The 25,434-nt window shown below is 42.4% G+C and overlaps 1 protein-coding gene across 5 annotated transcripts in view; it reads right to left on the minus strand.

Moving 5' to 3' along the window:
* The window catches only part of PRKG1 (protein kinase cGMP-dependent 1), a 1,426,855-nt gene that overhangs the window by 1,194,163 nt on the left and 207,258 nt on the right, over positions 1 to 25,434 (minus strand). Inside the window, exon 1 of one of the 5 annotated variants that reach the window (XR_011024535.1) lies at positions 184 to 1,146. The exons of 2 other annotated variants lie outside the window; for them this stretch is intronic. Coding sequence is in view for 2 of the 3 variants with exons in the window: in XM_068258259.1 (XP_068114360.1) it covers positions 184 to 491 (308 nt within the window). In the remaining variant the exon portion in view is untranslated. Of the gene's footprint in view, positions 1 to 183; positions 1,147 to 25,434 lie in introns of those variants that run through there. 2 more of the 5 variants (XM_068258259.1, XM_068258260.1) reach the window with 2 other exon arrangements.

Below are 25,434 nucleotides of genomic sequence, written 5' to 3' on the forward strand. Positions count from 1 at the left end.
CACAACAGCCCACACAGAAGTGTTAGTTAGAAATTACTGCAGAGTATGAAGAAAAGAAATGGAAAGTAGAAGGTGCAGTAGGTCGTCTATACACAGGTGGATGGACAGAGACAATACAGAGAAGCACTGAACTAGCACAAACAGGATGCTACAAGGACACAACGCTTAAACCCTGCTGCTTACTGTGGGCTCTTGGGGTAGAAAGGAAGAGTGACATGGCTGAGATCCTGGATGTCAAAAGCAGTTGGCTCGGCTGATATAGCCTGCCTCTTGGTCCTCTGTTCCCCCAAGGTGTTGGAAGTTTGTTTCTGAGCCTGCTGGGTGGCCGGTTTGATCACAGAACGATACTTATCCAGCTCATTCTGCAATCTCTGGATGAGCTCGTCTTTCTGGTCTAACTCCAGCTCCAGCTCATCTATGAGAGCATCCCTCTGCCTGAGCTCCTCTATCTTCTCCTGAAGAGCATACTGCAAGTCCCGCAAAGTGCCCATATTCCCGGCAGGGGCTCCCGCTGCCTTCCCTTCTCCCTTCGTCGTCTTCTCGGTGACTGCAGCCCCCCCAAGGGCAGGATTAACAGCTTCCACTTTCTCCAACTTTCCTCCCGCACAACAAGTGGCGATCCCGGCTTGTACGCCCTAATCACCGGCTACACGGTGCGGTGGTACCAAAGCTGCTCCCCAAGAGAAGGTCCACTCCGGGCGTCCTGATCCAGCTCCCCTCTCCCTGAAGTGGGGGTGTTTGTATCCAATGTGCATTAATATCCCGAGTTGCAGGTTCCCAATCCCCCTTTCTTGGAGTGACTCACGTCACAGCTGTCTTCAGAGGTCTTTACACTACTTAGATCCAAATAGGAGGTCCCTAATGCTGTCAGATGCCGAGGAAGATCCACCTTTCCAATCATAAACAGATGACTCCTTTTGTGCCTTTCGCCGAGGAAATTCCCCCCTGCTCCCCTGGGAAACGGCACACAGGTCCACCACTTGGAAGTCCTGGAAAGTGTTTGTTCCTGGAGAGGTCCTCTGCTGCTGTGGAAGCTAGCCACCAAGATGAGTGGCCCGCATGAGATGACTACGCTGTGTGGCAGCAGTCACAGGCGAAGCAGGCAACATTTGCATGCATGATCTCAAACTAGGAGAAAAAAAAATCCCTCCCTCTGTCAGGAGCGCTGGGATTAGAGCGAGCTGGGCTCTGCTACAGGGTAATGCCGATCTGTTTCAGGACTACGATATGAAGCACAGCATAGATACACAGAGTGAGCAATCCACAGCCAGATAGAAGCGTCTGCAGGCGCTGCTGCACTATGCGCTGGAGTGCAAGCATCCCATCTACTGCGCTCTCCTCCGCATCTCTCCACTGCGAATCTCATCCACTGCGCTCTCCTCCGCATCTCTCCACTGCGCACTACTGTGAATCTCATCCACTGCACTCTACTGCAAATCTTATCCACTGCGCTCTGTTGCTAATTTCATCCACTGCACTCTGATGAGAATCTCATCCACTGCACTCTGATGTGAATCTCATCCACTGCACTCTGATGTGAATCTCATCCACTGCACTCTGATGTGAATCTCATCCACTGCACTCTGATGCGAATGTCATCCACTGCACTCTGATGCGAATCTCATCCACTGTGCTCTTTAGCAAATCTTTTCCACTGCACTTTACTGAAAATCTCATCCACTGTGCTCTAACTGCGAATCCCATCCACTGCGCTCTCCTGCGAATCCCATCCACTGCGTTCTCCTGAAAATCCCATCCACTGCGCTCTCCTGCGAATGCAATCCACTGCGCTTCACTGCGAATCCCATCCACTGCGTTCCACTGCGAATCCCATCCACTGCGCCCCACTGCGAATCCCATCCACTGCGCTTTACTGTGAATCTCATCCACTGCACACTCCTCCACATCTCTCCACTGTGCTTTCCTTCGCAACTCTCCAATGCACTCTACTGCGAATCCCATCCACTGCGCTCTACTGCAAATCCTATCCACTGCGCTCTACTGCTAATCACATCCACTGCGCTCTGCTGCAAATCTCATCCACTGCGCTCTACAGTGAATCTCATCCACTGCTCAATACTGTGAATCTCATCTGATGCGCTCTGCTGCCAATCATACTTACTGCCGCTCTGCTGCAAATCTCATCCACTATGCTCTACTGCGCATCTCATTCACTGCGCTCTGCTGCAAACTTCATCTTCTACGAATCTCATCCACTGTGCTCTAATGGGAATCTCATCCACTGTGCTCTAATGGGAATCTCATCCACTGCACTCCACTGCAAATCCCAGCAACTGCGCTCTACTGCTACCACTGTGCTCTTCTGTGAATCTGTTACACTGCATTTTACTGCGAATCTCATCCCCTGCACTCTACTGCAAATCTCATCCACTTCGCTCACCTGTGAATCTCATCCACTGCACTCTACTTTGTATCTCCTCCACTGTGCTCTAATGTGAATCTCATCCACTACACTCTACTGCTACGCTCTACTGCTACCACTGCACTTTTCTGTGAATCTCATCCACTTTGCTCTACTTTGAATCTTATCCACTGCACTCTACTGCGAATCTCATCCACTTCGCTCTCCTGTGAATCTCATCCACTTCGCTCTCCTGTGAATCTCATCCACTTCACTCTCCTGTGAATCTCATCCACTGCACTCTCCTGTGAATTTCTTCCACTGCGCTCTCCTGTGAATTTGTTCCACTGCGCTCTACTTCGAATGTCATCCACTGTGCTCTACTGAGAATCTCGTCCACTGCGCTCTGCCGCGATTCTCATTCACTGTGCTCTGCTGCGAATCTCTTCCACTGCACTCTGCTGCGATTCTCATCCGCTGTGCTCTGCTGCGAATCTCTTCCACTGTGCTCTGCTGCGATTCTCATCCACTGTGCTCTGCTGCGAATCTCTTCCACTGCGCTCTGCTGCGATTCACATGCACTGTGCTCTACTCCAAATCTCTTCCACTGCACTGCACTCTAATGCTACTACCACAGCGCACTATTGTGCATCTCTTGCAGGGGATGAGAGGGGTTGTTATTATTTACTTGTGATGCACATAAGCAATGATTTTGCTAGATCACATTCAACAGATCTGGAGTTTATTTCTTCTGTTGCACTCTCCTGTACAGCTTGCATGGAAACTTCAGAGGCAGGTACCAGTAGAAATGTTACATACACTTCTCTACCCTTTCAGAGTCTCTGGTGCAGGATAGGATTTTTACTGCACAGTGACAGCTGGTATGTTTTATCTTTCTTCTCTCACTACATACATTGTATCTACTGGTTCCTACTTTTGGGTCCACTTTATCTTCAATTTGTGCCTGAGCTCCTTCCACATATTTGGTAAGTCATCTGTGCATTGTTACCACAACACGAATAATTAGGTTTGTGATTTTATTCACTGTATGTCAGGTTTTAGTTTATAAAGTGCAGTTTGCTGTTACCTTACTCCCATTGCACACCCTACTCCTCTACCACCATTATCACTCTCCAGGGAGTGTTTGTGACAATAACAGGGTTTACCACCCACCTCTTGTGCGCTTGGAGGAAGCTGGAAGGATGATAATTGCCAGCAGCAAGCCCCCATCAAGTGGCTAGAGCAGCATCCCGTTGCTATGCTGCCCACAAAGCTTGGTGAGAACAAGAGGGGCTGAGAAGAGTAGAAGAAATTAAGCTTTCAACATGGACACTTTCTGTGTGTTTAAACAACCCTGTCTATGAAATGAGCAGTTTTTTGACAACCTATATTGGCTAGCATGTACTCCTGAAACTCACTTGAAGTGAATGATGTAGTCTTAATTCAATATTTGTAAAATGTAATGTTTTGTAGCATTGCTACATTTGTAACGGTTACAGAACATGCAGCTGTAACAATGTTTCCTTTTTTATACATATGTGTATAGATCACATGGATTGGTAAGGACCTGTTTCCACTACTTGCAGAATGGATGCAGAAAAACTGACTCCAATGAATGCCTATGGGAAAATCTACATCAGAAAAATTGCGTTTAGTGGAAATAGACCCATAGACATCCATTGGAGTCAGTTTTCCTGCATCCATTCTGCGTCTAATCTGCATGTAGTGGAAACAGGCCCTAACATTGTGAGTTCAGTACAGTACTTCCCCTGGTAACACCAGAATTGCGGCACACAGTGGCGAGCTACCGCAAGCACACAAATAATTGAAACCTGAACACGTGCATTAGAACGTTATCATTAGCATCACTGGTTGGTTCTATGTGACAAATTTTTTTTTAAAGGAATGCACTCAATCCTCTCTTAGGCCTAGTGCACACCAGAGCGTTTCTGCTGCGGTTTGCGATCCGCTTGCGGGTGCGGATCCGCTAGGGTAATGTATTTCAATGGGCTGGTGCACACCAGAGCGGGAGGCGTTTTGCAGAAACGCATACTCCCGGGCTGCTGCAGATTTTGGATTGCGGATGCGTTTCTGCCTCAATGTTAAGTATAGGAAAAACGCAAACCGCTCTGAAAAACGGCACTTCAGAGCGGTTTGCCAGGCGGTTTTTGTTACAGTGGCTGTTCAGTAACAGCTTTACTGTAACAATACATGAAATCTACTACACCAAAAATGCTTCACAAAACCGCAAAACGCTAGCTGAAATGCTACAGAAAAAGAAGAAAAAGCGTTTCAAAATCTGCTAGCATTTTGCGGATCTGCTAGCGGTTTTTGGTGTGCACCAGGCCTTAGGCCCTCCTCCCCTGCCTCACCCCCTCGGATACAGTTTAAAGTTTCACCATGCTGGATTAATAGAGGGAGCTCAGCAGACTTTCAGGGACACCTGTTCCAATGCTAGATTGTCAACCAAGACAGCCACCTTAGCTGAGAACAGTAAACTGACCACAAGACGTCAGTACATTGATTGCTCACAAATAATCAACTTAAAACTGGGATGGAGAATATAAATTGCCTTTTAAAACAGATGGTATTTGTGATAATTCAGGTTTAAATGAGCAACTATGGTTTTCCCATGATGCATCACTCCTGAATATGCAAATTATCTCCTGAAGCCAGGCTCACACCCAGAACCACTGTTGTATAGGAAGCCTATAGTTTATACATTTTTCTGAGCCACATCAACCCAACATGCAGACAGCCTGTATCAGACTTTCTGGTCCTCATCAGTGCTTGATTGATGTGGCTCGATGGGATAGGGCATGGGCAGGGATGGATCAATCACTTGCCAGATCAGGCTGTTATAAACCTCGACTATGGCTAGCTGTGATGCACATTGATCTGCTCAACACTATTTTAAATGATTGCAGGAGAACGTAGCTGCTGGGAGACCAGATCATATGGAAAGACAATGGCTGGCTTGGCTGATAGAATTTTACCTGTAATTGTGTGATAATTACTGTTATGCAGATTGAACCTTCAAAAGTATCTACCGAGTGTCTTATCAATCTGAGCTCCCTCCCACATTGCTTTAGTTTTACTATTTAGATATGTCCATTCTTTAAATTCCTTATTATGTACAGTTAGCTGTGCCCTGCATTCTGAAATGTAGCAAGAGCAGCAAAGCTGAGCTGCTTCAATATTGAATCCATTTCACAAACATATTGGGCCTAAGACATTCAAATATTTGTTCACATTTTGACCCTTGCTTGCAGACTCCTTTGGACTGATACCAGAAATGACAATGGAGCATATGGTCAACATTTCAATGTGAAAGTTGGTTTGAAAAGTAATTTCATCAATGTAAACATTTGCCCGATTGCCAACTCTGATTCATACATCACTACAAGATCTACAACACATTTATTATTCCTAATACAAATATGCAGTGTCTGGCTGATTCTGCATTCTGCAATGAAGACATTGGGAATTTCTGTGTTTATCGTATAAAGTTAAAATTGTTTTAAATACTATCTCCCACCACCACAAAAGCAGTTATGTAGTGCGGCGTCGCCAGATCAGCTGGGTGACATGAGGAGCTGCAACACACACAATTGCTCACTACCATTTCAAGCAATCTCCCACCTTTATCTGGCGTGAGGAGCTCCAAACAGTAAAATATTGGTATTGTATTTTACAATATACTAATCTAAACCTAACCCTTAACCCTCCCTTGTGGATGGCTAACCCTAACCCATCCACCAAATGCCTAATCCTAACACCCCCTGTAGACGCCTAACCCTAAGCCACATACCCCACCTAATGTCTAATCCTAATACCCCCTGTAGACGCCTAACCCTAAGCCACTCACCCCACCTAATGTCTAATCCTAACCTAATGCCCAAACTACAGATAGCTGTAGATGATCGTCTATGATCATCTCCAACCATTACATGCATAGCCCTTCCACAACACATCCACTGCTCACCAACTTTTAAAATCTTCAAATGCTCTCTGAAAACTTGCTTTTTCTGAAAAGGCATTCCGCCTTCGACCACTGATCAAGTTGTACACCTCACAAGATAACCTAAAAACACACTGCCTGTATGAATACGGTTTATTAACCCACCTTTTGCCCCCCCCCCCCCCCCCACCCACCCATTCCTTTAGATTGTAAGATCACAAGAGCAGAGCTCTCTCACCCATTTGTGTCTTGGAAATTGTTTTCATTTTGTATCTTGCAATCTGTTACACATTTTATTCTTGATGTTACATTTGTCACCGTAATTACCAATTGTGTATTTTGTACCAGTGTTCATATTTGGTGTATACCATTGTCTATATTATTATGTACCCCATGTTTGCTTCTCCTACTTTGTACAGCACCAAGGAATATGTTGGTGCTTTATGAATCAATAATAATAATCGCTACATTTGGCGCCCGGTAGCTTACATTTTAGACAGGCATCTATTACGCCCCTGCCAATCACATTGCCCAAAGGACCTCATTCGACAAAAAGTGCTGTTTATAAGCGATACTTGTCCTCCTAAATGCCATTGTAAGGGCTGGTGCACACCAGTGTGGTTCTGGAGCGTTTCTTAAATCGCTTGCAGGGGGGAAAACGCTTGGTTAGTGAAAGTGAATGGGCTGGTGCAAACTAGAGAGGTTTGTTTTTCCACAAACGCAAACTCAGGGGCTGCAGCATTTTTCTAGATTTCTGAGGCGCTTCTGCCTCAATGTGAAAGTATAGGTAAGTGGAAAACAGCTCTGAAAAACACTAGATCAGAGCTGTTTTCCAGGCGTTTTTGTTACAGAAGCTGTTTAGTAAGAGCTTTAGGGCCCTTTTCCACTAGCGCGTTTGCGCTAGCTGAATCGCAAAACTGCAAACCGCTAGCGATTTTACAATCGCTACGGTTTGCTTTTTAACATAGGAATCGCGGTAGGTCATTTCCACTACCGCGATTCGTTTTTTACTTGATCGCGATCGCGCCGCGGAGCGACTTTTGCCGCGATTTTGCTATGCAGTGCATAGCATAGCAAAATCGCGGCCGCAAACGTCGGGAAAACGGCGGAATTGCGATTCAGCAATCGCTAGCTTTCAGCGCGAGCGCTAGCGACTGCTAGTGGAAAAGGGCCCTAACTGTAACACTATTTGTAATCTTCTACACAAAATGCTCCAAAAAACGCTAGGCATGTTTACAAAACACGCCTAGAATCGCTCTGAAATCTGCTTCAAAAACCTCTAGCGTTTTGCAGATCTGCTAGAGGTTTCTGGTGTGCACTGGGCCTAAGGGTGCATTTGTGACTTCTCGAATGGTGTGTATTTTTCTTAACCTCTGCATTCTCCCCACTTATTTTTTCCCAGCTTCACGGTCTTTGCACTATGCAGCCAATGTATTTTAAGTCCTATTTTTATTATAGACCATTCTAGTGAGCAATCTAGAGTAATTTCCTGTCGACTGATTAGATATCATTGAAGTCCAGGGAGTTTTCATTAATTTTTTCCAGCATCACAATTCAAGGCATCTATTTTTCTACTGCATTAGATATAGTTATAGTCCAGCTCTCACAGCAATGTTGCTACTGCCAAAAAAAAAACATAGTTTAATACAGATCTTTGTTGGTAAAGTGATGTCTCTACTTAGCAGTATCTTGTGCAGATTTCCCACAGCTTTCCTCCTAAGCATCGAAAGTAGTTTTAATTTCATGGCTGTAGTCATTATCTGCAGAGATGTGGAAGCCCAAGAATATATCTCAATCTCTTCCTGTGTTTCAAAAGGGTCACTAGGATTATAGTCAATATAGTCTTCGTTCTTTTTTTTATATCAGACATAGAAAAATCAGGTATTGTTTGTCTTTGGTTCGAAAACAACCAAAAGTACAACCTTCTTTTTTCAGTTGAAGGCAAAATTGAGATTATTGGAAAACAACCAGTTTAGATTGAGGCTCCCTGCACACTGCAAATCAGTTTTGCGATTCAGATTCCATTTCCGATTTGCAATTCCGATTTTCCATGAATACAATGAACAGAAAAACGGAGGAAAAAACGCAGCATGCAGTAACAATTAAAAATCTGAATCGGATGTAAAAAACGATTAAAAATCGGAAGCGGAATCGCGTGCAGCGTGCAGGGAGCCTAAGGCCTGAGTCACACTAGCATAAAAAACTGATGCAATCAGATCCCATGCAAAGCAATAGGATTCATTCACGTCAGTCTGTTAGTAACAGATCCATTTGTTCCATTCTTACGAGCGGATTGCAAGCATGTGTGGTTCAGCCAGTCAAAGCGGGCCAATAGAATCAATGGTAGCCTATGAGAACAGACAGTGTCTGTTCTCACTAGGCTGGTTGATGCGTACGTTTGTTGGCTAACTTTTACTCACCTTCCACCATCACATTCCGGTCCTCCAACGCTGCTGCCACCGAGGATCAGTCCGCTACATGGGAGAAGTGTTGGTATATAGATCTGAAGTCCATCAGAAACATCAGCCTCCTGCTGGTTTGCAACAAACCAATGGGAATCCTCTCTGGGTTGAAGTAGGACTCCGATTGGTCTGTTGCAATGCAATAGGGTGCCTCGATCCTTCTGCTTGGGCTACAATCTGTAAACAGGAGCCTGTACAGTGGACCTGAACGGCGGTGCCAGCAGCTTCAGAGGAACACAAATGTGATGCTGAATGGTATGGCAATGGTGTGGCGATGTGAATGGCAACAATGGATGTAAAAGCTAATGCCAACTTAACAAACTGATCTGCTTGAAATGGAAAATGGATCAGCTTTAACGGGATCAGTTTTTTTTATCCAGTATAAAGTAAGCCTTGCCTTATCTTGTTTACATGTTAAAGAGAAACCGTGACCAAGGATTGAACTTCATCCCAATCAATAGCTGATAACCCCTTTCCTGCGTGAGATCTTTACCTTTTCTCAAACGGATCATCAAGGGGCTCTGCAAGGCTGATATTGTGGTGAAGCCCCTCCCACAGTGTGATTCCAGGACAGCACACGGTGGGAGCCATGTTGCATTGTGGGAAATAACAGCTGTTCCCAACTGCCAAAACAGCAAGCAGCATCTCCTTCCACTGACATTACCTGCCAGCAGTAAAAATGTCGGCATGTGATAAATGTCAGAATGTAAATAAGGGAGAGGAAAGATTTTGCAATGGGCAAACACTGACTAAATCATTTATATATAATTATTGAAAAAATTAAGCCCTTTTGTTCATTACGTTATCTTCACTGGAGTTCCTGTTTATGTTTTAGAAAACAATAGGCCATGAAAAAGGATTTTGCAGATAGACAGATGGGGGCTCCGTATTTAAGCCTAGCACTGTTTGGAACTGAGACATAGAGTTGACTATCAATCTATATATTAGTGCTATTGAAGTCTAAAGGAATGTATTTACCATGATGGTATACTAAAACAATAATTTTGCTATATTCAATCAGTAACCCAATACATATCCTGTGAGCATACAAATATATATACAAATAGCCTCCAATCTCACCACCCAAACTTCTATGTCCACTTAGATGCTGCCCAGGTCCAATTGGCTCTATTGCTATCTTTCTTTGAAAATCTATTAACCAGTCATTGATGACAAATTAATTTTTGATTTCTAACAATTTTTGATTTCTAACAATTGCTGCTTGGATGCCATAGATTCTTCAAGGGAGAAGACACAGTGTCCCCATTTCTCTATGGAATTGCCACCGTGTGTCACTGTCCACATGGTGAAAGGCTTTAGATGAGTCAGGTAAGGAAAAGTAGAATTTGATAGATGCCTTTGTCTTCTTCATTATCTATTGGTTGTTGGTAGACAAGATAAATAACATTTATATTGTGCTTTTCTTCTGGTGAACTCAAAGCACTTGAGCTGCAGCCGCTAGGGCGTGCTTAGAAGCGAGTAACAGTGTTAGGGTGTTTAGCCCAAGGACTCCTTACTGAATAGGTGCTGGCTTACTGAACAGGAAGAGCCAAGATTTTAACCCAGGACGCCTGATCAGAGGCAGAACCCTTAACCATTACACTATCCAGCTTGATCTTTAGTGACTCCAACTCTAAAAATCAGATTGAACATTTTGTAGTTCTTTGAGGACTACCAGTGCTTATGATTCTTTATGTTGATGTTTTTAGATACGTTGCTATGGATCTATGGACAGCAACTTCTCTACATTCTTTAGATATTTACCAGAAATTTCCCATGTTGACAATTTTTTTCTGATAGCTTTCATTTAAATGCTTATTTATGCTGTAATTTTAGCAGCAGCGTTGATAGGAAGAGCAGGGACTGTGTGCACAGCACATTCCAGCAAATGAAAAGTTCTTCTGTACTGCAGTTTTCCTCTCCAGTGGTGCAAGAAGACACGCTGATAGAAAACATAACAGTCTGGACCCTGTCACAGTTCTCTTGTCCAGTCCTGTCCACTAATCGTGTAATCAAGTCTGCTGTTAGAAGGAACACATTTTGTTCTATCTCCTTTTCTACCTGTTTTTTGCCATACTATTAGCCTTTTCCCTGATCTCTCCAGCTTGTGAACTATACCTCATTTCCAACAAAAATAAACCACATAAGCAACACCCTGAGCTTTCTACGACACCGGGAGTGCTGGACGTAACATACCTTTTCTGTGTTTACTTCCATTCCTTTTCATCATTTGGTGGAATATAGAAGCAGTCTGTTCATGCAGTCGAACTCCAAGCATCAGTTTTGCATTTCATTTCCTTTTTTTCCCGCTGTTTTTTATTTATAAAGCTGCCAGTATTTTTACGAAATTAATGGTAAGGGCTTGATAATGTACTTTTGATTCCAGTATTGCCTGTGTGGAATAACATATTTGAGCTGTGGAGTTGCAGGTTTTTCCTTGCCACCTGTACTAAATGAGCGCTCTTGTGTGAGAGTAACAACCCCCCCATTTCCTTTCCATGACCTTTGGGGATGAATCTCATCTTTATTATTTAGGAAGCTGTATCCCAGTTTCATATCTTTCGAATTAGATTTTTCTTTTTTGTTACTTTTCAGACTAAATATATTTTAATACTTAAAGTAAAACGTAGTAATCTCGTTAGTTAAAATGCCCAACTAAAGGAAATCCAGCAGTCCATAGAGTAATGCCTTATAAGGATGGTAAACATTGTGATCGACAACGCCATTTTGTATTTATTTCCTTAGGTTTGGGATAATATCTGTAGCCTTGCCCTCTGCACCAGGTATTCTCCTATGCTTCTTGAGTTTGCATGGATCCTTTTTAAAGGGGTTCTTTCGCGAAAAAAGTAGGCAGTTAAAAAATGTGACAGATGACAGGTTTTGGGCCAGTCCATCTTTTTAAGGGGGATTCTCAGGGCTTTCTTTGTTTTCAACAGCATTTCCTGAACAGCAGTTTAACTGCCAAAATAGCAAGATACCAGCCGGCCTCCCTAATCACTTGCACACTATTATGTCAGTTAGATTTTGCAACTGTTGTTCAGGAAATGCTGTTGAAAACAAAGAAACCCTGAGAATCCCCCTTAAAAAGATGGACTGGCCCAAAACCTGTCATCTGTCACATTTTTTAACTGCCTACTTTTTTCGCGAAAGAACCCCTTTAAGTGACGGATGACATCACTCTCCAACAATGCTTTGGTGATGCAAGGCTCGAAATTCTTCTCTAGGCAAAGTCATGGTTGTTAAGGTTTTTACTAATACAGGTAATTGAAACCCCAGTAATGGGCAGCACAATATATACCATCAAACACAACTGATAATAAACTGCTAATACAATGGATGCTGCTGATATACTTGACAAAGATCAATCACATTGAAACTGTAAAAATGGCCATATATCTATTGATTTAGCAGCCGAATGACCATCCGATTCAATAATTATTATCGAATCAAATGAAAATTGGTGCCACCAACAACATGTCCGATCAATGATGCTACCAATTTCAGGCCGAAATTGGTCGCATGTATCGACCGGACATGCTGCAAGAGATCAGGCCCTTATGGTCGATAGGGGGTGCAGTGGTTACAGCAAGTGGAACCAGGATGAGCGACGAACATGATGTAACTCCTGCGCCCACGGGGGGAACATCTGACATGAGGGGGGACAGCATTGGGAAATAAATATGGCAGCCGACATATATCTCTTGCTTCAGTTATCCTTTAAAAGCACCAACAAATATATATTGTACCAACCCTAAACACTGAAGACATGGCAGACAAGAAAGCAGGCACAACATATATAATCAAGCGTGGCTCACAATCTACAGCTCAGTACAAATTAAGCCACTTAAAGAGAACATTCTGCCAGTTTTCATTTACATACACAATTTAAACTTTCATTGCATGTAACAATGAGATCATCTTGGATGAAAGTCCAAAGAGAGTGCATAGGTGTCCCCTAATATTCTTAATGAGGTCAATAGTGATCCATTATGTTGGGTGAGTAGCAAACAACCTCTATCATTTATACAGGATGAACTAGTGAAGTTCCTGCAGCAAGGTCTCCCCCACCCCCCTCCCCCCAAAAAAAGGCAGAACAGGCTGAATGGCAGGTAGCTGAGCAGTGTGCTGTGACCATTGCTAAACTGTCGCCTAAAACAATCACTATCATTTAACGCAACATAAAATTAAAGTGCGGAGGTAAAATAACTGGTGTCACCCGTGCTTTCATTTCACATAAAGAGACACATTCTAGAAAGGGAGACTTAAAATCTACAGTCTCTTTTCATTCTCTTCAAGCAATAAGCATACTATATTGTATATCTTAAAGCAGGTAATCACAACTGCCATGGCTGCCTGTATGCCATGCATAATCTCCTGGATAAAAGCTTCCATGCAGGGAAAACACATCTTCAACAGAGAACATACATTTTGATTTATATGTCAATTACACCATTCTAAAGATTCATGAATCCTATGGATGGAACAGTCTGCCTAATGCTTTTGCTATAGGCCAACAATCATGTATTGTTTACCAGAATAATCCTGTCTATATTGCTTTCTAATGGTAATGAAAAGGGATCGTCAAGTAAATGTTATTTCAATTATTTCCCATCTACCGTCATAAAGACAGACCTTTGGAAAATGAAAACTCCTTATGTAATTTCACATTGGACCAAAAGACTCCACATGCAGAGGTGAAACAGATAAAAAATAAAATACAAAATCAAGCCTATTGTCATGTTACATGACTTTTGTAATGGAAGAAAAAATAAGACAGTTCCGTTGGTGTAACGTACAGATCTTATTTGAAAAAGAGGCAGGACTCCAGCAACCGCCCCCATACCCCCCCCTCCTTCCCCCCCCCAATAATGTATGCAAAAACACACTTCTCACGACCATACCTCTTGTCCAATGATTGGGTCTTTGACAAAGACATAGCTGTGCCTAGACTTCCACTACTGAAAAATCTGTGTAGATGGAGGAGGGTCATCAAGAAATACCCCTTCATCAAAAAAGACCCTTTTAATGTACCTAAAAGGTTTGTTTCCTTTCCTCCAACACACTTTAAAGAGGAACTGCAGTTAAAATATCATAATGAATAAAATTGCTTATTTTTTTATATTCATTTCTAAATTATTTAGTCAGTGCCCGCCCATTATAAAATCATTCGTCAACCCAGATTTACATTGTGAAATGTATCACGGGTGTCAGATATGGATCTGTAGAATGTTTGTTTACTGAGAGTTCTAAAGCCAGTAGAAAATATACGTGGTCTCCCAGAATGCTCTGGGAGAATTATGCATACCTAAACAGACTAGGCTCAGAATCACTGGGAGGGCAGAGCTACATACCAATATAAAGCAACATATAGGTATAGGAAGTGCTTCTGATACTGAAACCAGGAAAATTACCCGAAAAGTGAGCTGAATAATTGACTGCATTTTACTATATGTCATTACAGTGCCTCATGAAGTCTTGCATAAAAACGCCTATTAGACTAAATACAATGCAATTCACATTTATTGTGTGTATGTTTGCAGAAGCCATTAAATGGATATAAGCTGATTCCCAAAGATCTGCTGAAACATATATGAATACTTACATATGCTGGTAGGCTGTGGCACGCTGGTATTAGCCCTTGGCTGCACTATGTCCTGCAGTGCAGACAGGGAACTGGGAACGTGTCTCCTAATTCTATGTGTGGCTAAACTTCCTCTATCCCGCAATGTCATTAGCAAGCCTCTAGATGGGGAGTCACGTCACGCAGAGGTCTGCATTAGAAATGACATCACTAGCTCTGGCATGGGACCTGATCAGTGTGCTTTAGTGCATACAAATATAATCTTCATGGAAGGAGCATGGAGGAGATTATATTCTAGATGAGGTTGTAAACATGCAAGCAAATAATCAATGCACACGATAGATCCAAAAGTAAGAAGCAATACCTTTAGTATCCGGAGACATGACTGAATTTAAAATGTACATTTCCTACCACTCATTCTTTCACTTTTCCATATCGGCCTTCATTCTTTATGAATGTATTTTCCTCTCTGTCAAGAAGAAAGGGAATGCCCAGTGGAAATCCTCTTTATGGATATTAATGCCTATCAGACGAACGATTGGCTTCATGCGTTCATACCAAATAAGAGAGCGGGGAGGATAGAATAACAATAATGCATAGTTAACTCGCCTGCTGAGAGTCTTATTTTCCTCAATATAGTTTCTGCCTGTCCTGATCAACAAAGCAAATGTAAAAGGCACCCAAAAGTTATACAAGGTTAAAAAACTATGTAAAGAGACATCTAAATGGAAATGTTGTCGGATTTTAGTCAACAATAATCAGGATATGATGCACAGGTTGAATGCCCGCTTCATCAAGTATGTGAATAGTGTCAGATATGACTATTACCTTGAAGAGCACCTGAACTCCTCTCTGCTATAAAGGAAAAGCAACAGTATAATAATCTTTAAAGAAAAACACTTCTTTGTTACGGCTGATACAAATCCTGCACTAAACCTGCAGTGTGTCTACTCCCTGCTTTCAAGGAAGTAGACACAGGGTTAACAACCTGTGTTTAAAAATTAGCTACTCTTTTGAGGCAGCCAGCTGACACAGCTGAGAGATCCAACCACAGTGGTGATTAGTCTTATATAAGGGAGAATTCGACAGACTAAAAATGTTATATACATACAGGGTGCATTTCTTTATATTTCCCTTCTGTCCTGTGCAAGAGTTCAGGTCCACTTTGGCATTTATCATAGCAGCCACCTCTGCATTACACACACCTTTATAATTTGTAACCTTTGTATAACTTATGTGCACCTTGTGCATTTGTTTTATTTGCCATTTATTGGTCTTTGTTTTTAGTTGTAATTACAGTGGTTTGCAAAAGTATTCGGCCCCCTTGAAGTTTTACACATTTTGTCACATTACTGCCACAAACATGAATCAATTTTATTGGAATTCCACATGAAAGACCAACACAAAGTGGCGTACACGTGAGAAGTGGAACAAAAATCATACTGTACATGATTCCAAACATTTTTTACAAATAAATAACTGCAAAGTGGGGTGTGCGTAATTATTTAGCCTCCTTTGGTCTGAGTGCAGTCAGTTGCCAATAGACATTGCCTGATGCGTGCTAATGACTAAATAGAGTGCACCTGTGTGTAATCTAATGTCAGTACAAATACAGCTGCTCTGTGACGGCCTCAGAGGTTGTCTAAGAGAATATTGGGAGCAACAACACCATGAAGTCCAAAGAACACACCAGACAAGTCAGGGATAAAGGTATTGAGAAATTTAAAGTAGGCTTAGGCTACAAAAAGATTTCCAAAGCCTTGAACATCCCACAGAGCACTGTTCAAGCGATATATTCAGAAATGGAAGGAGTATGGTACAACTGTAAACCTACCAAGACAAGGCTGTCCACCTAAACTCACAGGCCGAACAAGGAGAGCGCTGATCAGAAATGCAGTCAAGAGGCCCATGGTAACTCTGGACGAGCTGCAGAGATCTACAGCTCAGGTGGGGGAATCTGTCGATAGGACAACTATTTAGGCCTTGTTTCCATCTGTCCGCTTCTATCCGCTTTTTATCAGCACATCAATGTTACAGATTGATACATGTTGCTGAAAAGCGGACAGAAGCGGACAGAAGCGCATAGATGGAAACAAGGCATAGATGGAAACAGCGGGGGCGCTGTGGCTGCGCTGTGGCTGCTCTCGATTCGAAAATAGACGGAAATACCCGATCTCCGTCGGGTCCGGTCTACTGCACAGGCGCCGGAAACTTGCGCCTGCGCAGTAGAGCAGACCCGACGGTGATCGGGTATTTCCGCCTACTTCGGAGCCGATAGCCGTCAGAGCGGCTGCGCAGGAGCCGGGAAGGTAAATATTGACGTCACCGCTGTACGGAGGGCTGCAGCGAGACCCCTGAGGGACGGAGGACGGCGTGGGAAGCCTCATTAGGATCCGGAGGCTTCCCCCACCCGAGGTGAGTACCCCCCCAGGGGATGTTTTGACGTTACAGTTCCTCTTTAAGTGGTTAATCCCTACAATTACTTTTGTTTCCCTTTACAATACTGAATCTTCTCTTTAAACACTGACTCTGGTAATCGCCCTAGAAGAGTTAACCACATCTCAAAAAAAAGAAAACCTCAGGAAGAGTAGTGTACATACTCGCCAGCAAAGCCTTGGATATCATCCATTTCAAAAGTCACCACTGTTTAAATATGCTTTCAAATATTTAGGTGTCGTTGATACAAAATATGCGGTTATGCTTGCTGGGAAAGCAAAGTATGTCTGGTATGATAGCTAAATACACAAAAGATAGAAAAGGAGAGAGTCATTTAGAAAATGATGTGCCATTCACACATGGATCAATTCTATTTAAATGCGTTTATGTAACTATTAGTCATGAAGCACTGTGGCATGTGAACAGAGTTGTGGTGGTCTTCCCCACTGAACTAGCAATAGGGAATGCAGAGCTTGAAACTGCACTAAGGTCCCAGGGCTTGAGGGGTGCACAGGGGGCCTCCTCCACTCACTGCATTAGCTCTTTGCTGTGTTCAGTAGTCATGGAGGAAGGATAACTGAAACTAGGTTGATTTACAGTATTCACCAGCTCTCTACATGAAGCAATATTTTCACTCTGTGTTCCTAGGTAGCCAAAGACAGGAACCAACGTGCCACAAGAGTACAGATAATCTTATACAGGTACGCAGTATCACAGTGCAATCTACAGGCTAGCAGTATGAACAGCACACTCTTTATTGTTGCTGTAGTGGTAATGTTCATCTTTATATGTGCCTTGAATAGCAGTAATTGTTTACATACCATTTCTTTTCCATTGCTAACACCTCTCTCTCACAGTAGCTGTCCCTGGAAAGTTGGTTTCAGTGGTCTGTGTTATGCAATTACTACACATACAGTGCTGGGGAGGGGAGAAGGTACAGTATAAAATTTGCATGCGGGCCCATGATTCTGCAACTATATCATTGGTCCTCCCTATTAGGGATGGTCATTGCAAATGCCGATTTCCGATTCCGACGGATTCCGACAAGTACATGTTTTATCTGCCCTATGCCTTGACAAAGAGGACCTTCCAGGCCCGGAAACGATCGTTGGCCCTTTCGGTCAGATCTGTATTGCATGTGTGTGTGACTGTGCGAGGACTTCTCCTTTGGATATTGATTGATGTTGCCTAGGACTCCTGCACCAGCACCCACGCACTGAGGTATGCAGTTTTACTGTACGGATCCCAACAAGTGTCTTTCCTATTTCCACGGAATTCTGCGGAAATCTGAATTTCAGATTTCCAACTTTCCGATTTCCATGAAATGGGTTCTTTGTATATTTTTGACAATAATGTTAGTTAGTTCATTGTAAAAAAAAAATGGTGTTTTTTGCAGAATCCGCCATTTTTTGTAGGTGTACAATCTTATGCTTAATCCACATTTCCGATTGGCAATCGCCGTACACTACTGCATTCTCTGATTGACCTAATACTTCCACATCTTGTGATTGGCCTAAAAAATTCACAATATTCCAATTTCCGCAGTACAACACTGATTCTATCATTGGTCCAATGCTTTCGAGTCTTGTGACTGGCCTACAATTTCCGCATCTTGGTAATGCGGTATTCCGCCAGAATTCTGATTTCCGCACTTTTTGCTGGGGAAATCTGATTTCCGATGGAAACTTGGAAATCTGAACTCTGCAAACTCAGAAGGCTCATCGCTACTTCCTATGAATATGCCCCATATAGCTGCAATGCTTTCTGGCCAGTTAGGGGAAAAATGAAAATGTCAGTTGTTTGAATGTGGCAGTGGGAATGTATGAGCCACTCCACAGATGCTCATTTTCTTTTCCTGTCAGCTTTGTTGTATGGACTGTTTGCATCAGCATTACATGCTTTCAGGACTCCCAGCATTACACAGGGTTATTACATCCATTTATAATGACATTTCTGCACTAAATCCCTGTCTTATAGATTTTCTCTTGTGTGTTCTTCCTCAGCCTGCTGACACACTGTGCAGAGGACACCTCCTAATGCTTATATTGTAGGCAATTTCAGGCTATTCCCATCAAGAACTCTGTTATACATGAATTAAAAGTGAATCTAATCCAAGCAGTATCATTTTACTGTGAAAAGGATGCATAAGTGTATAACTTAACCTTCAATTGTTCTGCTATTATGCTTATATGAATAACAAAATGACTTTATTGCATATGGCAATTATGAAGTAGAAGCTCACACACACACACACACACACACCACACACACACACACACACACACACCACACACACACACACACACACACACACTACGCACGCACGCACGCACGCACGCACGCACACACACACACACACACACACACGGCTGTTGTAAACGTGCTTTCTGTGACATTTTTTTCAAATGCTCATACAATGTATAGAGGGAGCAGAATTGCTTGTGAAATTTCCCATAATAAACAATGAACATAGTTGCCTATGAGGGATTTCCCAGAATTCTCTGTAGGAATTTTCACAAGCCCTGCCCATTCTCCACATCTTTACAATAAAGTCAAGGGATTGTGAGGGCAGAGATTAACATACACTACAGCATGTTTATCATTCTCTTTGCCATCATGCATAACTTCCTAAGAAATATTTTATTTAACAATTTTAAACAAATATTATATCTGTCGCAGGCATGGCTTTAAGAACAGGATAAACAAGAGAGCTGAAGGACCTCTTCATTTACACGCTTTTTCAAGGCCCCAACCGGTAGCCTTGTCTTTATGGCAAGTACAGTAGATACTTCCTTAATGGTATCCTATGCTATATCTTTACTAGTTTTGCTTAATAGATCCTCCAGTATATGCAAATACACTGACCAGAATAACAATAAAAACACCTTCCTAATATTATGTAAGCCATCCTAGTGTTGCCAAAACACTGATTTATCTAGGCGTGGACTTCACAAGACCTCTAGAGGCAGCAGATCATTTATATCCTGTAAGGTGGTGCATCGATGGATCAGATGCTGAATCAGACTGAAATTTTGCTAACCTGGAACTCAAAAATATGTGTTTCTTCAGACTAGGCCACCTTCTTCCATTGTTTCATGCTTCAGTTCTAGAAACTTTGTGCTTAGCTCTTCTGTAGCATCAGATCAGAAGCACTAGCCTTTGTGAACCACCCACAGCTATCAAACCAATCAGCTATGGTTTTCCATAAGCCTGTCACAACTTTACCATTTGTACTTTCCTGCACCACTTTAACTAGGTACTAACCAGTCACTGCATATTAGTAACCTCTAATACCTGAGCTTTTTGGACATTCTATGACTGAGTTGTCAAGCCATGACAATTTATGTATTGTCATTCAGACCCTTTGCCTGTCTATTTTTTCTGCTTCCATTAAAGGGAACCTAAACTGAGAGAGAAATCGTTGTTTCCTTTTAAACAATACCATTTGCCTGACTCTCCTGCTGATGTCTTTAGCTGCAGTAGTGGCTGAATCACACACCTGAAACAAGCATGCAGCTAATCTAGTCTGACTTCAGTCATAGCACCTGATCTGCATGCTTGTTCAGGTGCTGTGGCTAAAAGTATTAGAGGCAGAGGATCAGCGGGACTGCCAGGCAACTGGTATTATTTTAGAAGGAAAATGCATATCCTTCTCAGTTCAGGTTCCCTTTAAACTACCTTCAAGAAAGGACTGTTCTTGATGTGTTAAAAAAAAGGAAGGACTGTTCACTTGCTGCTAAATACAGTATATCACTCCAAGGCACACATTTAATAAAAGCGCCCGTTGAAAAGGGCACACAGGAAATAGCTGATAGCAAAATATTGGAAAAATGAAAAAATGACCCATATTCTATTACTTAATTCATAAAGTAAAATATTGGTAATATTTAACCAATATTTTACTATAACCTAATGCTACACTCACACAGAACCCTCCCCCCTGGTGATGCCTAACCTTAACTTCACCCCTGGTGGTTCCTAACCCTACCACCGCCCCCGGCAGTTCCTAACCTTAACCTATCACATCCATACGTTTCCTGTTGAAAAGGGCACTCCCTATGCAAACTGCAGCCACAAATAGCGGGCACTTGGTGCAGTTTGCATTGTGGGTGACCCTGGTGCCTGCTATTTTAGTTGGCGCCCTTTCCAACAGGACGCATCTTGCGCCCCTTTTTCAATTGCTGCCCCCCTAGGTGTTATTGTAACATGACAATCAATGCTATTCGCTTCATTTGTTAGGGGATTTAATGTTCTGGCTGATTGATGTTTAGTTAAAGCAGCATGTGATCTAATTTCAGGATATTTTCCAATATTTGCATCCACATCTCAGCTACAGGTGGTTAAAACAGACTTGTATCAGCCCAAAGCTCCAAGCAACCTGCATTTAGACACAGTACGCCCCTGTGCACAAGTAGGTCATGTAGGTATGTTAAGTCTTTGCTCTGAGCATGCAGCTCCATCTCCAAATGTCAGAGCACTAGTCCGCTGCACATCTGCTGCCTTATAATAGCCTGGCTCGCCAGAGAACTGTATACCCTGTCAGGACTATGCACAAACCTTGACAAGCTAAGGACAGACAGATTCAACTTCCTCAGATGCCGGGCTTCCCTGCTTTCAGGGCATCAGTGTGATGATAGCTATTTTGTAGACATGCTGAGAATAAAGACAATCATACCAGGACATTACTCTGTGTCCCCTGACTGCTTTGCATTTCAAGAAATATGTTGTTATACTTGTGCACAATTCCTGCAGCTTTGGCTGACACCTTAGATGTAACCCAGAATGCATTTGATCGCTACACAGCACAAAGCACAAAAACATGGAAAAACTTTCCAATATCAAGTGATGTGTGGCTATTACCAGTTCTACACCTAGAATTTTTTTTTCTCATTAACTATGTTACATAAATGAAGGGCAATTACAGCTTTTATGAACTGATGCAACATTCAGGATATCCTATGCCTTCTCTGGAAACATGTGACACAAGGTGTCCCCCAAACCTGTCATTCTTTGAGCACTGACAAGCTTCAGGGAAGATATGAAATGCTTTGACTTGTCACAGGCGCTACTAGATCTCCATGTTGTCTGATAACTATTTGTTTATTTATACGCTCCAAAATAAAATATTCATTAAACGCAGTGAAACAGTTCTGTCAAAGCACACTAAAGTTTTCAGGTTTATATTTCTTAAACCTAATATTATGAATATGGTGTACATTTTATAACTGTATCCATTAGAAATCATAGACTGGTACCAGCAGAATATACACTGAGTGGCCAAAGAATTAGAGACACCCCTTATCTGAAAGTAAACCAGCCCGACAGAGACGTATGTGACATAACAATGCAGAGCTGGTTATATAAGGAACACTCAGCTTTGGGCAACATAGTTATCACGGAAGTTAATGTCAAAATGGGTAAGACAAAATATTTAAGTGACTTTGAACGAGGGATACTCGTTGGTGCAAGAAGAGCTGGTGATAGCATTTCTGAAATGACGAGCCTTACGGATTTTCTCTCTCCCAACAATATTTTGGGTGTTTAAAGAGTGGCAGTTGAGAAAAAAAACTTCAAGTGATAAGGACTATTCTGGTTGAAAAAAGGCTGGTGAGCGAGAGAGGTGAAAGGCGAGCAGCACGCATAGTCCGCAGCAACAGAAGGGCAACAACACCACAATTACAGCTGAATCCAATGCAGGTGTATCACAAAGCATATACCAATGTACAGCAAGACGACTTTGCAAAGAGTGGGTTTTAGCAACAGGAGACCATTAAGAGTGCCTTTGGTATTGAAGAAAGATAGGAAAAGATTCCTGTTGTGGGCCCGTGCTTTATCTGTCTCAAATTAGTTTGAGGAACTTCAATCAGAGTTTAACCTGCTTGTTTTCTTGGCTAGATCAGTCCCGACCTTAATCCCATTGACCATTTGTGGGACAAAGTCAAAAGATCACTTCAAAGTTTAGAAATGCCACCATCCAATCTGACCCAACTTAGAGCTGACACTATGTCAACATGGGCCAACATTCCTCAGCAACAGTAGCAGGATCGTGTTCAGTCCATGCCAAGAAGAATATTGGCTGTGATCAGAGCTAAATGTAGACCAACTCACTATTAGAGGGTGTCTCTAATTTTTAGCCACTTAGTGTATACTGTCCTGTCAATGCAGCCTGTCTATGCCACCCTGCTGCCCAGCCTGTCTATACAGTACTGTCCTGTCAGTGCAGCCTTTACATATTGCCCTGTGATTGAAGCCTGTCTACACTGGTGTCTAAAAGCCCTGGTGGGTAACCCTGTCTATATCGCCCTGTGGATCTAACCTCTCTATAGTGTCTTGCTGTTACAGCAGAGCTATGCTGTCCTGTCAGTTCAATCTGCCTATATCACACTGGTGGTTCACCCTGTCTGTATCCCCCATTTGACCTTTCCTATCTATACTATCTTGCCATTGCATCCTGTCCATATCATCCTGCCAGCAAAGTGTATTCACTCCTCCCTGCTGGTAAAGTATGTATACCCAAACTGAAGTCTTCTAAGCCTCCAGTGGTCCCCATTACATGTGTGTATGGTACATGTGTGTACAGTGTGTGGACAGCATGTTTATGTACAGGCCTCTGTATGTGAGTGAGACAGTGAGTGGGATTTTTGGGATGGTAGCTAACACCTGCAGTAGTTGATAAGGGGTGGAGCACCTACAGGGAATGGTAAGAACAGGTCAGTTTGGTGGAGGGCACTCAGGTGGGATAGATCATAAATGGAAAGGGGGTGGAGCACACACTAGGGGCAGCAGGATAAATGAGGAGGGATATTTCCATAAATAATATGGGTATGATAAGTGTATGGAGCACCACAGACCACAGAAGAGACAGGTGAATAGAGGGTAACACAGCAATGCTGTATAGTAGGCTAATGTAAGACATAAATGCATTTTCAGAGTGAAAAGAGGAAGAAAATCTTGGCAGCAGCCTTTTATTGTGCTATTATGCTTGCAGACTGAGTGGAAGCAATACATGCAACTGCAAAGCATTTCTTTAAATGTGGAACTAGAATATGTTTCCTCTTACAATAAAACAATTTATTTTTATAGAAACGTTAAAACTAAAGGGAAAATGTGCCTAATTCAGCTTAATTTCATGTATGCTGTAGAACAAACAATATGTAGAATGCACTATGTGCCCCCCAAAAGTAAGAACTGCACAGCATTTTCACTGGGGGGAGGGGATATAAATATGAGACATTCTGCAAAAGAACATGGAGGTCATTTATTAGGTTTCAAGTTTCATGGAATGGAAAGGGATACATTGGGCCTAAGAGATGGAGACTTGGAAAGAGAGATCCTGGAACAAGAAGTTTACTGTACAGGTAGTCCTCGGTTAACAAATGAGATAGGGACTGTAGGTTCGTTCTTAACCTGAATCTGTTCTTAAGTCAGAACATTGTGCCATCTCTGTCCCCTGTGCCCCCCTGTGCCTCCAGTGTCCCCCTCTGTGTCACCTCTGCCCTTTGTACCTGTTTATATAAGGTCAAAAGCCATTTTTTCTTTGATATTTTTTTAAATCGATTTTCTTAAATACTACAAGTCCAATTGGAAAAAAAAATTGGGGCTTGTTCCCATGGAAACAGAGAATCCAAGCCGTTCATATTGGCGGGTCATTCGTAAGTTGGGCGTTTGTAAGTCGGGGACTACCTGTATTCTAAAATTGAAGACTTGGGGACCTTAAGTCCTATATGTGATGTTAATCTTTTTTTAATAGTACATGTATGTATTATCATGTTGTTACTCTTCATGAATGTTTTTTTTATTTCTACAAAGAATATTTGCAGAAGTTGTTATTTTGTGCTGCCGTTCCTTCTCAGGTTTTGTGGCATTTTGTAAGAGCCAGCAGATTAATGGAGTAGTACTTCATCTATACATTAGAAGGTCTAGTGTAAATTGGCTATAATTATAGGCCATTGTGGGCCAATGTATGTGAGCTGCTTGTCATCTTGTAAATAAAATTCACAGAGGCGCTATTCGTGACCTTGAGACTGTACTGTGTACTCCTATCTGTTTATTGCCTGAGGAAGCGGGAATATACCCGTGAAACGCGTTGCGGTTCTGTTCATGGAGTATGTGAATAAATTGCCTTTATCTTAAGCGACAGCATCGAGTCTATTTCTGAGTGGCCGGTCCACCGCCGCCACCCGAATATTTTAAACATTTTAGCATATTTTATCCTTTTGTCGCCTCTGTACATCTACTTGTCAAGATATCCACCCTTGGTGGTTGGAAGGGTGACAAACCCTCCTTTCCTTCTTCAGAGAGCGACATCTTAATCCTGAGTGGGGACAGGTCTAATCTCCCCACCTGCCTATATAGTGGTTGCCTAAACGGTAACCCATGTTTGTAAGTATAATACTTACTCCACACTAATTCTCCCTGATCCAATACATACTACACTATATTGGGCTCTCGGTTTCTCTGTTTTGTAAATAAAATTGATGTTTTCAGGTCAGAAGCTGGTGATGAAATACAGAACCTTCCTGATTTTCTATGTGACATTTTATATGAAACTGCTTAGTGTAGCCTAGTGTGTGTTTTATTCTTTCAATTAAGCTTTCAGGCCACGTTCACAGTGGGACATTGTGGAGCTGCG

This window comes from Hyperolius riggenbachi, chromosome 10 (genome assembly GCF_040937935.1).
Source record: "Hyperolius riggenbachi isolate aHypRig1 chromosome 10, aHypRig1.pri, whole genome shotgun sequence".
NCBI classification, from domain to species: domain Eukaryota; kingdom Metazoa; phylum Chordata; class Amphibia; order Anura; family Hyperoliidae; genus Hyperolius; species Hyperolius riggenbachi.